Below are 16,548 nucleotides of genomic sequence, written 5' to 3'. Positions count from 1 at the left end.
AATTAGATTTCCTTTCAGTCTTCTCAAGGCTAAACATTCTCAGTTCCTACAACCTTCAAAGCTTTTAGACCCTTGATTATCCTAAGTTCTCCAGATTTTCTGCATTATTATTGAAGTTTTGCACGCTGGATGAATTAATCAGGAGTCTGAAACATAGTGGAATATTATTACTTGTTATTTAGGAACTGTATTTGCTTTGATGCAGTTCAAAATTGCATTTGCCTTTTTTTGCTACTGTATCACACTGCTGAGTGGTATTTGGTTTATTTATTTCTTTATATTTATTTTTTCACATTTTTGAACCGCCCATCTCCTGCAGTGCTATCTGCTATGTCACATTATTTTTCATACTGCCATGCCTAACATCCTTCATCACGCAGGTAGTCCTCTGTTAATGATGGCAATTGGGATCACAATTGCCATTGTTAAGTAACAATGTCAAGTGCAATGTCATGTGATTGCACTGCTTACAGATTATAATTCCAGCACTGTAGGCTAGGGATCTGCAGTCTTGACAATTCTGGGAGCTGAAGTCCACATGTCTTAAAGTTGTCAAGGTTGCAGACCCCTGCGTCTAGGCAAAGAAGGTTACAGATGGGAATCACTTGGCTGTGTGGACTCTGTGATAGCTGGTTGTTAAGAACCACTTGTTCAGCACTGTTGCATGGTAGCTGAAATGAGTAGTTATTGACTAAGGACCACTTCTTCCCTGCAACTGGTTTGTTTCCTAAATAAAGAACTCCACATTTGTTTCTGTTATTTTTGAATCCTTCTTTCTTTTTTTAGGGTATTAGCCATGGTGCTCAATTTTCTCTCATATGAAAAGTTACAGATTAACTGATATTCACTGCTTGGGACTGTACTACACCAAGACTGTACTACTTATGCTACAGTGACATATTGAGTGAACACTAAAGTAGTATCTGCTTCATTCTGTGAATAGTTCTCAGTTCATTCTCAGTCTTACCCTGGAAATGGTCTCTTCGGCAACTCTTTCTGCTGATGCTCATTACCTGAGTTCACTTTCTCAAAGAATCGTGGCAGTTACAAATACTTGGTTAATACAGTATTGGTTCAACATAATGTATTATTTCTTCCGCCAACTGGGAGTTTATTGTATTGGAAACTGTCCTGCTAAGATAAAAGTCAATTGTGTTCATTTTCAAAATGTCAGCATAGCTGATTTTTAATTTAGTATATATTTGGAACTTTTCCTTATCTCATATCAGGTCTTGCATCAAGCACAGAGATATTGTGAAGAAAGAGGCATTCCTTTCCCACACATTGCTGTGACTGATAGTGATAAAAAGCAACCAAAGGAGTGTTACATGTTTTTGAATGCTACAGATCCCAGGGCCCCCATTATTCTTCATTTCCCCTTGGTGAACGAAACTTTTAAAAAATACAAAGCACCAGGTAAGTAATGTCTTGATTGACTGATTGAGTGATTGATTATGTGCCATCAAACTGCTATCAAATTGTGGTGGCTTCACAAATTGATAGGACGATCTGTCCCCAACCTGCCTGTTCAGGTCTTCCAATGGTGCACTCACTCATCACTGCTATAATTGAGTCCATCCAATTTACTACTGGCTGTCCCCTTTCTAGAAAAGTTGGGACTCTGAATAATGTGTTTAAAATATGATAGCTTTAGCCTGGTCACGTGGGTCTTGAGTGAAAACTCTAGATTTGTTCTGTGCTCTGTTTTCTTGGCTATCTATGACATTCTCAAGTGTGTTTTCTAACACCAATGTTCAAAAGTGTCAATTATCTTGTTTTTTCAAAGTCCAAATTTTACTTCCATAGAGTATCACTGGGAAACCATTGCTTGCACAATTCTGTATGATTCTGGTCTTGTAAATTGATTATGAGCTATCAAGCCCTTTTTGATTCCTAGCATCCACATAGATAGAGATTCACCCTGATGGTCTAACTTGAACTTTATGGTACACTCATTACTACTGCAAGTGAACCCATCTATCTTGTTGTTGATCATTGCCTTTTTCTGTTTCCTTCCATCTTTCTCACCATTAGAGGTTTTTCCAGAGAGCTACGTCTTTGCATAGTGTATCAGAAGCATAATAAATTGAGCCTGGTGATTTGTTCCTTGAATAAGAACTGGTTGATTTATTCAATGACACACAGTATTCTCATGTATTCTCAGTAAAGCTCAAGTTTAAAAGTGTTAATACTCTTGTGTTGTCTTATAGGCCATAGGAGGAACAAAATTACAATGAATGGCACAATTATTTCCAGTTTACTAAAATCATGGAAGGTCTAAGTTATTGATGTATTAAAATTACATTGGTTAATTAGAGGTATTAAGTAAAATGCCATACTACATTATAAATTAGTTTTCATTAATTCTAATATCTTTATACATAAAATATTTTTATACATAAAAATAAGATGGAACTAAAAATGCAAGATTACTTTGTGTTGTTTTCATGTTTTGAAAAGTATAAGGAATACTCCCCGGTTTTCTTTATCTTTTTTCACAGAATGTGCAAATCCAATTCTATGTTATTTTAAGGGGTATTGGTGTACTGTATCTGCAGTATATATATGTTTATACAAGTTAGTGTGTATATGCAAGGCCTCCATGAGAGAGGTAAAAAAAGTCAGGAATGGCAAATGTAACACTGAAGATTTGTCCCTTGTTATATATGCCACATGTAAGGTGCAATTAAAAGAAAGGCATACGACTCTGATTGTACAGTCAACCATCTTTTTTGACTCTCTGTTCATCCCTGTATGAAAATGTGTGTTATGCATTCCTTTTTCTAAAATACTTTTAGAATCTTGCAACTTTCTTAATTGCTATTTTTCAACTTGCTTCTGAGTTAACAAAGTAATGATTCAGTGGCAAATCTAGGCAAACTGCTCACTTTTTTTCTTCTCTTGTTCAAGGAATAAAACGTGAGACCGAAGAGGAAAAATCCTTTGGTGACTTTCAAATATATACAGAAGATAGTCCTTATAGTTCCACGAACCTCACCTATGACCCAATACAATTTGATAGATTGCTACAATTAAACTGTTACAATATTATCAACAACAAGGATACGATTTTAAAAGCTCTCACTATGGCCATGATGCGAAAGAAGTTCAAGAAAAAGAGAAAATGACACACACACATACAAACACATATAATTAGACTTGTTGGTAAAAGATGGATGATTAAGCACCAAAATGCTTAAGTAGTTGAGAAGACATATGGAGCTTATACTTTTCTAAGAAAGTTTAAAATTTGGAGTTTTTGCACTGATGGCAGAGGCAAGTCAACTGTATAAGCAAGACTGAGCAGGTGCAATTTTAATAGTCGCAATATTAAAATGTGTATTAATTTGTGTCTACTTTTCTTGTAAGTATCCTGTTCTGACTCCTCAGTTTTGTGTCAAAGAGAATTCCTTCCTGAAAAACAGAGAGCAAAAGATAGCAGTATTTCTCAAATGTTTGCCATGGTGACATACACCTTGGCATGTTGTTTCTGATTTTGGCACCTATATTGTGCAGTATTACCCAGCTATATTGCCGAAGTAAAGGAGTTGGGAACTGAATGTGCCTGCCATTTGTTCTAGCACTGATGATGTTACCTAGTTTGGTAATGAAATGTCTGCAGGAAAACAACCAAGATCAGAGAGCACAAGGACCTCTCATTTCAATCTGCTGTGTAGGCAATTTGAATTAATCAGCATTGTGGATTGCTCTTGCTGCATGAGCAACAATTGCTTGCAAAAGGAGGTTTTCCATCTGCATGAACCCTCCTGACTGCAGCAGAGAGAATGGGTTGAAGCACAATAGTGAGAGGTGAGTTCTGGCACTGACTGGTGTGAGACTCAATCTCTAATAGAGCAGAAGGATACAGAAGTGTATAATGTAATTTTACAAAGCTATGAGATTTTATTACCAGTGCCCACACGTCATACTGAAGCTGTGCTTTTTAACTCTGGTTTATTGAATACAGGTAGCTCTCAACTTAAGACCACAATTGAGCTCACAATTTCTGTTGTTAACCGAGACAGTTGTTGAGTTTTGCTGTAATTAACCAATATCAATATATTCAATCACAAACGCACAATAGAAGAGCGAATCCATATTATATATGTCAGTGTCTTCTTTGTAGTGCCATTACTGATTTCTTGTAGTCAATGTGTAACTTGGTAAGATAGGATGCTAATGCATAAGGAGTGACAGAGCAAGCAATAAAACACTTCATGCAAAGGCTTGTTTCAATCATTCACTTATCCACTTTAAAGCATCCTTCTCTCTTCATTTGACTTCTTCCTAAAAATGCTCAAACTTTTTACAAGTAAAGTAAATGTTATCACTAGGGACTTATTGGAGGGGTCTACTTAGATAGACATTTAGTCTATCTTTGTGAGAGACTAAAACATTAAAAATTCCTTTGGCAGCATCATAATGAACAACTAGGACTCATTGTGCAAAAAGTATAGGGATTCTCAAAGGCTTGATCACTTCCTGTGGGAACAAAAATTCAATCCATGTAATCAATCCATCTTCTCCATTCCAAGATATATCTTTGTTGCGAATGATCTTTCAAATATGCTGAAATTTTTGCCATTTCTGCCAGGTTCGAAACTTTTAAAGTCCATTCTTCTATAGTAGGCAAATCCTCCTTCTTCCAATATTGCGCTACCAAAAGTCTTGCTGCCGTTATTAAATTCAACATCAGTTTAGTTTCTATAGCAGTATAGTCTATAGTAACACCCAGCAAAAATAATTGTGGAGAAAACTTTATCTTTTTCTTAAATATCTTCTGCATATTCCACCAAATTTTAATCCAAAAGCTTTAACCTTTTTACAAGTCCACCATATATGATAATACGTTGCATCATCACAACCACACCTCCAGCATTTAGGCTGATAATTTAGATACATACATACATGCCAATTTCTTAGGATCTAAATGCCATCTATAAAACATCTTATAAAAATTCTCTCTTAAATTTTGTGCCTGTGTAAATTTTACATTTCTGAGCCAGATTGTTTCTCAAGTATCCATTGTTATTGATTCTTGAATATTCTGGGCCCATTTTATCATACAATCTTTAACAAGTTCCGTTTCTGAGTCTATTTCTATCAATGCATTATATATCCTTCTTATATGTGCAGGACTTTGATCTCTAATTTGTTTAACTAAATTTTCATCTACTATAGAAATACCAATTTTCTGATCCTGTTTCCATCTAGCTTGTAACTGCCCATACTGAAACCAAGTTTGTACTATCTTTTCTTCTTTTAAAATATTAAATGGCTTTAATTGCCATACATTTCTTTCCAATCTAAGAATTTCTTTATATGTAATCACATCATGCTTAAATCCCACATTTATATTTTCTATCGCATGTTTAGGTATTGCCCAAATTGGAATTTTAAAATTCAACTTATAACAATATTTTTTCCAAACTCGCAACATAGCATATCTTAATATATGTGTCTTAAAAACATTATCCACTTTTTTGTCATACAATAAATAAGCATGCCAACCATATAACAAATCATATCCTTCAATATTCAATAATCTCCCTTGTGTTAAGTTAAACCAATTACTAATTGATGATAATGCCGCAGCCTCATAATATAATTTTAAATTGGGCATTTTAAGACCACCTCTTTCACGTACATCTTGCATTATCTTAAGTTTAACTCTCGGTCTCTTCCCTGCCCAAATAAATTTATTAATACCATTTCTCCAAATTTGAGTCTTTTTTAAGTATAGGTATCATTTGAAACAAGAATAAGAATTTAGGTAAAACATTCATTTTCACAGCTGCAATTCTTCCCAATAAAGACAGTTGTAATTTTTTCCAACTATCTAATTTTTGTATTTTTAACCATAACAATTCATAATTATTTTTATATAATTTCGCATTTGAAGCTGAAAGATATACCCCCAAGTATTTAATCTTCTTAAGTATTTCAAATCCCGTTAATTTTCCTAAAACTTCCTTTTGTTCTTTAGTCATATTTTTAGACAATATTTTAGTTTTTTGCCTATTTACCTTAAATCCAGAAACTTGTCCATATTGTAAAATTATTTCCATTAAATCTATAACCGATTGAGTTGGTTGACTTAATGTGATAACCAAGTCATCCGCAAAGGCTTTCAATCTATAATCTTGATCTTTAATTTTAATTCCCTTTATTTTCTTTGAATCACGTATCTTGATCAGCAATATTTCCAATGTTAAAACAAACAATAATGGCGACAGCGGACAACCCTGTCTTGTACCCTTTTCAATTTTACAAGCTTCTGTTAAACTACCATTGATTATTATTTGAGCTGTTTGTTTTTGATATATTGCCCTAATAGGTTGTAAAAACTTATCACCAAACTCCATCTTCTTCAAAACTTTAAATAAAAATTGCCAATTCAATTGATCAAATGCTTTTTCAGCATCCAAAAAATCAGCGCTGCAGGGACTTGATTATTTCTTTCCAAATATTCTAATAAATTTACAATATGTCTCACATTATTTTTCATTTGCCTACCACTTATAAATCCTGTTTGATCAGAGTAAATCATTTGCTGCATAACCCCCATTAATCTATTTGTTAAAATCTTTGCAAATATTTTATAATCATTATTTAAACCGATATAGGCCTATAATTTTTAAGTTGAACAAGATCTTGATCTTCCTTCAGGATCAAAGTTATAAATGCTGTTTTCCATGATGGAGGCACTTCTCCAGATTGAATTGTTCTAAATAATTCTTTTAAAGGCTCCACCATTTCTGATTGTAAATTTTTATAATAAATAGCTGTTAAACCATCTGTACCAGGTGCCTTACCCACTTTTAATTGTTTAATTGCTAAAATAATTTCTTCAGCAGTTATCAATCGATTCATCCCTTCCCATTGCTCTTGTGTAAGTATTGGGATATTCACATCTTGTAAATAACTATCCATATCTAAACCTTGCTTTATATCCCTAGCATATAATTTAGAATAAAATTCAACAAAGGCTTTTTAAATAAGATTTTGCTGAAACACCTCTTTACCCTTATATTCTATCTTATCAATATTACCTGATCTTTGTTTTTTCCTTAATAAATAAGCTAACCACCTACCCGGCTTATTAGCATTGTTAAAAGTATTATGTTTGGCATATTGTAAATTAGTTGCTACTTGATCTGCCATTAACATATCAAACTGTCCTCTTAGCAAATTAATTACTTCTTTCAACCTCTTATCAGATGGGTTCAAAATAAGAGCTTTCTCTTTCAACTTTATTTCCTCCTCTATTTCTTTACGCTTATATTCCAATCTATATCTATGTTTATTATTCAAATATATTAACACTCCTTTCATATAAGCTTTACTTGCATCCCAGACCATTTCAATGGGAGTACCCTTATGCATATTCATAATAAAAAATTCTCGCATATGCTTTTTACATTCTACCACATTTTCTTCATATCTAAACAAATTTTTATTTAACCTCCATGATCTTCTATCCCCCTTGCCCTTGTCCAATTCCATCCAAACTGGACTATGATCTGATAGAGTTCTTGGGCATATCGTAATCTTCTTAATCCTAGAAAAGAAATCATTAGTAGTTAATACAAAATCAATCCTAGAAAAAGATTGATGTCTATCGGAAAAAAAAGTAAAATCCTTTTCTTCCAAATTGCATTCTCTCCAGACATCTCTCAATTCCAAGTCATCTTTCAAATTAAAAAAAGATTTTGGCAATCTACAGTAGCTTGGAGTATTTTTAAAAGATCCTTTTTAATCTTTCTGAGTATCCAACACTCCATTCCAATCTCCCATTAAAATACACGATTTATAATCCCACTGAATTATTTTGTTATTTAACAGTTTATAAAATTCCTTGCTGTTGCATATACTGCATATACTCCAATTAAAAGTGTTTTCTTCCCTTCTATTAATAGTTTAATTATAATATATCTTCCTTGTTTATCTGCTTCAATTAAATTAGCTGTTAAGTCTTTCTTTACATAAATAACTATTCCATTTTTCTTCTCTGGAGCAGATGCAATAAATTGTATACCCAGTCTAGAATTTATCATATATTTTTGATCAGATGCATGAATATGCATTTCTTGCAAACATGTAACATCATTTTTAAATTATTTCAAATATTGAAATACTTTATTTCTCTTTTGTGGTGAATTTAATCCATTAACATTCCAAGTTAGAAACTTTGTCGTCATCTTTTGCGACTTGAAGCTTTCGGAGCGTTTCTTGCAGATCCACAAGCATCTGTGAAGTGGCTGAAGGACCACGCTGGGACAACAGGCTGGCTAATGAGGTTTATTAGGGAACAAGGCAAGGCAGGGTACAACTGTTCGGCTTTTATAGCCGGCTGCTGTCAGATTAGACCAATCAGGAGTTAGTCTTTTCGCGCCGCGTCTTGTCGTCCAATCGCAGGAGCCGCTTTTGACAGTTCTCTCTCTCTGCGTGGCTGGCGGCTTTCCCGTGTTTTGACAGCCGCGAGCTGTCAGTTGGCTGCGCCTGCGCTCTGGCCGGGAATTTTGACAGCTGTCAAAATTCCCGCGTGTTCTCCTGTCAGTTTAGTTTACCTCATGGGTTTAACGTGTTTAACAATAGTAATAACGTTTATACACATATATACATATATTACAATCTGGCTCTTTGGCCTAGCTCCTCCCACTGCTTCACTAAAAGTAGATTCCTGACTTGTAGTTATAGAACACTGCTTCTGTTGTTGTTGTTGTTGTTCCTTACATCTAGATGCAGCCCATGTCACTCTTAGAGTCTTAGATTCTTCTAATAAAACCAGGGGTTGCACAGTTTCCGAAATTTGCTGTATTTCTTGTAACTGTCGCTCTCCTTCTTCTTTTCCTCTTTTAACTTCAGAAGATGTCAGTGAATCTGATTTCAATACATTAGAATAAAAATCATGTGCCTTCAGGACTGTATTAAGATGATATCTTACTCCAGCATAATTCACCACAATCCCCATTGGTATCTCCCATCTGAACTGAAGCTGTTGTTTTTTTAATTCATCTGCCAGAAAAACAAAATCTTTCCTTTTTCTCAAAATTCTTGGGGGAATCTCTTTCAGAATCAAAACCTCTTGATTAGCCACTTTAAATCTATTATTATAAAAAGCTTGAATGATCTCATTTCTGAGCTTTCTCTTTGTAAAATACACAACCACATCTCTTGGCAGTTTCCTTTGCCTAGCAATCCAAGAATTAACACGGAATACTTTATCTATCTCCACAAAAAAATCTTCCGGTTGAATTCCCAAAATAGGCGCCAGAGCATCTACCAACATCTCCTCCAGATTTTCCTGTGGATTTTCTTTTAAACCTCTTATCCTCAGGGCAAACTCCATGTCTCTATATTTTGTCATCACCACTTCATCACCAATTTTATCCATTTTATTCTCAACTTCACATATTTTAGCCTCCAACATCAAATTATTTTGTTTCACTTCTTCCACACTCTCAATACAACCTGAGAGCCCCTGAAATGCCAACAAAATATCCTCCCGTATTTCCTTATTTTTCTCTTCAATATGTTCTGCCACCTGCTCAGATATTTTTTCAGACTGAAGTTTTAAAGCATCTTTTAAAGAATCTTGTAAGTCTTTTAAAGTCAGTACAGGTGCAGCAACTGCAGAAGATGATGTCAAAGATTGAATTCCAGATTGCTGAACAGGGGATGTCGCTGGACTTTTAGAAACGGGAATTCTAGGTGGTTTGGAAGCCATTTTAACACCTAATTAACTTTCGTTACACTCTTTCACTTTTTCGCCCCACTTGCTATTTTAGTTTAACTGTTAAATATCCAAGTCACTTTTAAACAGCTCCAAAATTTAACAAAATCTTTTAAAGTTTTGAGAATCCACTTTGCATATTCCTCCTCAATGTCCAAACAATCACTTTCACTTTGGGGAAAAAAACACCAGCCAAACACTTTCAATTCTTGTTACAAAAAATCACTCAGGCGCCATCTTCCCCTTCTTTTTTAAAATGATCGTTGAAACAGGAAAAAAGTTGAAGTTCCAGAGTTAAAGTCTTATACTTGCTGTTTATGTTGCTCCCGCATCCGCTCTGCCTGCATCAATTACTCAAGATAACAATCAAGTCCAGCAGGAGTGGATTCAGCATCTTGTTCTGCTAGATCCAGAGTATTTCTGGGCTTCGGGGGAGCTCTCACCCTTCAAGCCCCAGAATAAACATTCTGGGGCTTTAGGGGAGCTCTACCCAGAATCTCCCCTTCCCCTCTTCACCTGAGGAGAAGGGTTTTCAAGCCGTGGAACAGCTGATCATTGGCTGCTCGTTGGCTGCTCATTGGCTTTATGAAATCGGAAGGCTGGCAGTCGATCCCGACCGTCCGCACCGCTGAAGCGCCACCTGGAAGTCTTTGTTGCTTGTTTCTTGTATTGCCTTGCTCTGCTGGCTTCTGCGTAGGCCCTAGGATGGATCTTTAGGGCATGGTGGTCTCCAGCATGGTTTGCTAGGCAGACCGAGGGGGGGAACGTAGTTCCTGCCAGGCTCTGTGCTGGCCTCAACCCCTAGTGACTTCAGGCTCTTACGATGAAGCAGCACATCCCACCTTTGTCGCCAGTGTTAAGTACTCGGTTCTTGAAGGCATTAAGCAAGACAAAGTGTTCAAAGAGAAACAAGTTTATTCTCAGTCAGAACATAACAGAAGCAAGCCAATAGCTGCTGCGCAGCTATTTATATGGTTGGCCTCTAGGCGGTGACCAATAGATTTAAAGTAGCAGTTTCCCACCCCAAACCTACTTAACAGACTGGAGACAGCAAGTCTAGCTCAGCTAGCAACTGTTACATAACATAAAAAAGTAGGTCAGCCATTAAGCAAGCAGTTAGACATAAAGCAAGTGATTTAAGCAGATAAGGCCAATACATTACACCAGTGTTGGAAGGATTGTGAATAATAAGAAGGGGTAAAATGGCTGGAAAAGCTGTGGGATGGAGTGGATAGAGAGGGAGAAGGAAGAATGGCATTGGTGGTTATAAAGGTCATTAAAATGAATAGATGCAGGGAGGATGGGAAGGGGAGAGGGAGGAAGGAAGAGAGGAAGGAAGAGAGGAAAGAAGAAAGAAATCAAATAAATAAATAAAAAAGGATAAGAAGCAATAGATGGAAACTAACCAAAGACAGAAGCAACCTAGAACTAAGGAGAAATTTCCTGACAGTTAGAACAATTAATCAGTGGAACAACCTACCTCCAGAAGTTGTGAATGCTCCAACACTGGAAGTTTTTAAGAAGAGATTGGACAGCCATTTGTCTGAAATGGTATAGGGTTTCCTGTCTGAGCAGGGGATTGGACTCCAAGGAAGTATTATGAAAGCACTAGCAAAGAGTGATGGTTACAAATACCTAGGGATATTGGAAGCAGATAACATCTTGAATGGAAAAGTCAAAGAGTCAACACAAAAGGAGTACATCAGAAGAGTCCGCAAAATACTAAAATCAAAGCTGAATGCTGGAAATATAATTAAAGCCATTAATACATGGGCAGTCCTAGTGATACTCTACCCAGCTGGAATTATCAACTGGACATTGGCTGAATTGGAACACCTAGACTGGAAAACGCGTAAACTTTTGAACATGCACCATGCTCTACATCCCCGAAGTGACATCGACAGATTGTACCTGCCAAGAAGAATAGGGGGCAGAGGGCTACTGCAAATCCAGCAAGCTGTAGAAGAAGAAAAATGAAGTTTGAATGACTATGTGAATCAAAGTACAGAAAAATTGCTGCAGGCTGTGAAAACGGAGCATTATCAAAATAACAGAAACAAAGGCAGAATATAAGGAAAAACGGCTGGATGATAGATTAAATAAATGGAAACCCAAAGCTTTGCATGGACAACATTTGAAAAACATTGAAGGAAAATGTGATAACAACTTGACATGGGCATGGCTTAAGATGGGAACCATCAAGAAAGAAACAGAAGGCTTAATACTGGCTGCTCAAGAACAAGCACTACAAACTAATGCCATGAAAGTGAAGATACAAAAATCTACTGACAATCCAAATTGCCGACTTTGCAACAACAAAGTTGAAACTGTTTCACATTTAATATGTGAGTGCAGCAAAATTGTGCAAACGGATTACAAAGCTAGAGATGACCGAGTTGCTAAACTAATCCACTGGGCATTGTGTAAAGATATGACTTGCCTGTGTCTGAAAAGTCGTGGGAACATAGGTTGTCAAGAATGAGAGGGTGAAGATCTTGTGGGACTTCTGAATACAGACAGATCGCCATTTGGAACACAACATGCCAGCTATCACAGTTGTAGAGAACTGCAGCATACAGCTGATTGATATTGCTGTACCAGGAGATGCCAGAGTCAAAGAAAAAGAACTGGAAAAAATAACGAAATACCATGACCTGGCCATTGAAACTGCACGATTATGGATGAAATGCGTAACAGTGATACCCATTGTCATCAGGGCACTGGGAACTATGTCCAAAAACTTGGCAAAACACATCAAGAAATTGCAGCTTCCTGCAATTACTGCAGCAAAGCTACAAAAAACTGCACTACTCGGAACATCTTACATTTTAAGGAGATACCTGGTTGATATCTAGGATGTTGGCAGCAACCCGTGTCAACCATTAGTGCCAGTCAATTTGAGTGTTCAGTTGACTGAGTTTCATGTTTTATGAATAAAAGTTTTATAATAATAGAGTCATCTAGTCCAACTTTTATTATTACTATTATTATTATTATTATTATTATTATTATTATTATTATTATTATTATTATTATTATTATTATTATTATTATTATTATTATTATTATTATTATTATTGTTGTTGTTGTTGTTGTTGTTGTTATTGTTATTGTTGTTGTTGTTGTTGTTATATATTCTTTATGTTTAACATATTTGCAGTATGGCATTTGTGAGGGTTGGGCTGTGAACTTTGGATAGGTTTCAAGGAAAAGAAAAACATGATGGTTTAAATGAAGAGCAAACCAGACTTTATTACTGCCATTACTGGAGCACGATGCAGCATGACTTGAGTTATCAAGCTGTTTCCATCCATTGTTCTTGTTTCTGTGTTTTCTAAATATTTTATTTTTGAGTAGGTGAGTTTGAGAGTGAGAATTTTGTCTTTTGCTCTGCTTTTATTCTTTTTAAAGTGGGATTTGAACTGATATTTAATTTGGGGTGGTGATGTAACTTGTTATTTTGAGGTGCAAGTCTTTCATTTTATTGTGTGGGAAATAAATTCCAGAACAGCGCCATAGCACAAAGACTCTGATGGACAACCTGCTAAGATTTGTTTCTGCTGATGTTCCTGCTGGTCTTGGTGTCTTTGAACACCACTAATTATAACGTCTTGCTGAAGCACTTTGGGGAAGTGGAGATACCGGTTTTTTTGTAGTTTAGCTTCTTTCCTGACCATAAAATTCAGACCTCAAGTCTGCATATCTCCATCAAGATCATCTTCCTTATTCTCTGTATTCCTTCCCTTTCTCTATCAACCTGCATAATGTCAAAGTCACTTATGTGATTCACATCAGAAACTAAAGGAAGAACAGCACTTTCCTGCATTCTGAACCAATGGTGGCCACAAGTGAAACTCTACTGACTCTGGATGATTCCTGTAATTGCAAAGGCTAAATATTGCAATAGGGTCATTCCCTGTTTGATCACTGCCCTCTTTTTCATTGGGCCACATTTAGGATATTGATTTGAATATGCTTTATGTTTTTGTTTTACAGTGCCTTTTCATACAATAATTATTTAAAAGGAAGTTAAAGCATTTTCATAAAAGCTTCAGACAAAATCTGAAAGCTTAAAAAAAGCTTAAAAATGTGTTACTCCTTTAAAAAAAAAAGGAATCTACCTAGATAAAGAAATAAGAAAATAGGAGGGAAATTGTTTTTTCAAATTTTATGTGGGATGTCAATGCTGCAAACATTGACATGTTTTTGCACTGACAATGTAAGAGACAGCCTTTTGTTTAAACTGCTTCACTTTGAATCTTGAAGGGAGGGAATTTTTCTAACGTCTATTTTGAGAAGATAAGAAGCCCCTGTACAGAATGGGAGGAGAGACCTCATATGTGAAACTAATTGGATAATGTGATTTATGACATGTAGATAAGGGCGGGGATTGTGTGTGTGTGTGTTATGATGGGTTTGGGGGGAGGAGATTTCAGATTCTGGCATCCCTCCATGAGTGCCGATGTTTCGTTTCATTACAAAGACTTTAAGATAAATAATATGCCTGCAACTTGTTTGAATTGTCTAATTCATCAGAACCATGACACAGAAGTTCAAAGGGAACAGGAAAGGCAATCCTATCCTCAGAGAATTGACACCAGATTCTTAATGTTTTACTTACGTCTCTCCTGTCTAGCAAATTTACCCCATTGTAAGCTTTTAACAAAATTTAATGAAAAGCTTGAAGAACAATCTTCTCAGTAGCATAGAAATTTCGAAGAGTATTTATTTCAAATTATACACTGTTAAACCTTTATTATGTGCTTCAATGAAACTCATTTTAAATAGAAGTTAACAGTAAATCTTGATTTCTGGATAATTATATTTGAGTACATGTACAGTACTAATGTCAGCAATGTGATCTGTTTGGGTAGAGAAAGATGATCTTGAATTGAGAATCAAAAGTTCATTTTCATGGAAAACCACTTTCAAAACAAGACTGGTGGAATATTTTCATATTCCAAAGCCATTATCAGGGGAGGGGAGGAGGAATTAAATTGACTGACTGTTGTGGTCTTATGTGTTTTTCTGGTTGTTGGCTGCTGAAAAGGGTGTGTTCTGGTCTTTTTGTTTCATTCTAGCTTTTTTTATTGTCTCTTTTGAATCCTATGTAAATCTGACTTATCTCTATGTGTCTATTGGTGGCCGATGTGTCTGAATGCCAAACTTTGAGGAATTCCCTAGTAGATTTAGCTTTAGCTTGGTCTAGGATGGTTCAATTACCATCACATTGGTAATCAAACACAGGTGGTGTGTAAATGAGACAGACATTCAAAAGAGAATAAAAAAGCTAAGGAAGAAACACACCCAGATAATCAAGGAACTACTAAGGAAATAAGTAATAAAGCAGAAAACTAGACAAAGCAGATCTACTATTGATAACTGCTTTGTCTTGAACCATCTAATTGCCAAATATGCCTATAAGAGGAGACCCCTGTTTGCTGCTTTCATAGCCCTTACAGCAGCATTTGATATGGTAAATAAAGAAGTACTATGGAGTAAATTGACATCTCTTAAAATGGAACCCAGACTCCTGGCTTTGATTAAAGCCCTTTACACAAGTACCCATTTGAGGGTGTGGTATGGGATTAATGGGGCTCTGACTAACAGGATTCACACAAATAAAGGGATAAGGCAAGGGTGTATCCTGGCCCCATTATTATTTAATTTATATATCAGTGACTTGCCAGGGTTAATGAAGGATACCATGGTACACATGCCTATGATCCTAAATACTTATTGTAACAGTTTGCTTTATGCTGATGATATGATTTTATTATCATACTCACAAGTAGGATTGCGTAGGCTATTAAGAAGATTCAGCTCTTATTGCCAGGATAACTCCCTAATCATTAGCAAATCTAAATAAAAAATAATGGTGTTTAGAAGAAACCATCAGAGACATAAGTGGCAATTAGATGGTGAACCAATTGAACAGGTTAACACCTTTGTATATTTGGGCGTAACTTTTTCCAAGACTGGATCTTGGGCCTGCCATCATCAACAGAGTACATTTAGAGCAAAAGCCTGTTTGAATTTACTGCTCAAACTAAAGAACCATAGTTATCCAGGGTCCCTAGCCCCATTAATCAAGGTTTATAAGGCTAAGGTTACCACAATGCTCTTGTATGGAGCAGAAATTTGGGGTCTTTACTCAACCACAGTCCTAGAAAAAACACAGTCCCAGCATTTGAGATGTATTTTGGGTGTAGATCCAAGAACATCTGCTGCAGCAGTTAGAGCTGAATTGGGAATTCATACAATTCATGCATTATCTAAAATTAGAGCTTATAACTACTGGTGCAAAGTTGATGAAATGGAGACTGATAGACTCCCCAAGTTATGCCTACTAGAGCAAATGAAACTACAATCACAAATCTCCTGGATCATCAAACTAACAAATTTTGTAAGAAGCTGTGGCCTTTCTGTCTTTTGCATAACAGGAGAACAATCCAAAAAAAGAGTTGCCCAAAGAATTAAGGATATAGAAGCACAAACTGATATAGCTATCCTTGGTAAGGTGGGTAACTTGAAATACAAACATACTTTTCAGGTAGACAGTTATTTGAAGTTACAACTGCCAGATATTTACGTGAGCAAGATTTGAACAGCTTGACACAATGGTCAGATATGGGAGATTTCATGCTATACCCTACAATGAGCGTCTCTGCATTTGCGGAGCGGCAGAGGTAGAAGACCTGACTCACATCCTATTTGACTGTTGCCTGTATAAGAGGGTGAGAGACAGGTTGTTAGATCGTGGGCTCAGGACCACATGGCCAAGATGGATGACGCAGGACAGCAGGGTTCAG

The 16,548-nt window shown here is 36.1% G+C and overlaps 1 protein-coding gene across 1 annotated transcript in view; it reads left to right on the top strand.

Annotated features, from left to right (window-relative positions):
* LOC308666932 (cytosolic phospholipase A2 zeta-like) overlaps window positions 1–3,319 on the top strand; it is a gene marked incomplete at its 5' end in the record, with an annotated part of 29,019 nt that extends 25,700 nt beyond the window's left edge. Inside the window, 2 exons of the mRNA XM_081325951.1 lie at window positions 1,230–1,416; window positions 2,911–3,319. Coding sequence (XP_081182077.1) covers window positions 1,230–1,416; window positions 2,911–3,128 — 405 coding nt within the window. The 3' untranslated portion in view covers window positions 3,129–3,319. The remainder of the gene's footprint in view (window positions 1–1,229; window positions 1,417–2,910) is intronic.
* Between the last annotated feature and the right edge of the window lie 13,229 nt (window positions 3,320–16,548).

The sequence above is a fragment of the Vipera berus genome, assembly GCF_964194415.1.
Source record: "Vipera berus genome assembly, chromosome: 1".
Classification (NCBI taxonomy): domain Eukaryota; kingdom Metazoa; phylum Chordata; class Lepidosauria; order Squamata; family Viperidae; genus Vipera; species Vipera berus.
Note: the sequence above shows the minus strand (reverse complement) of the source record. Positions and strands in the feature narration are given on the sequence as shown.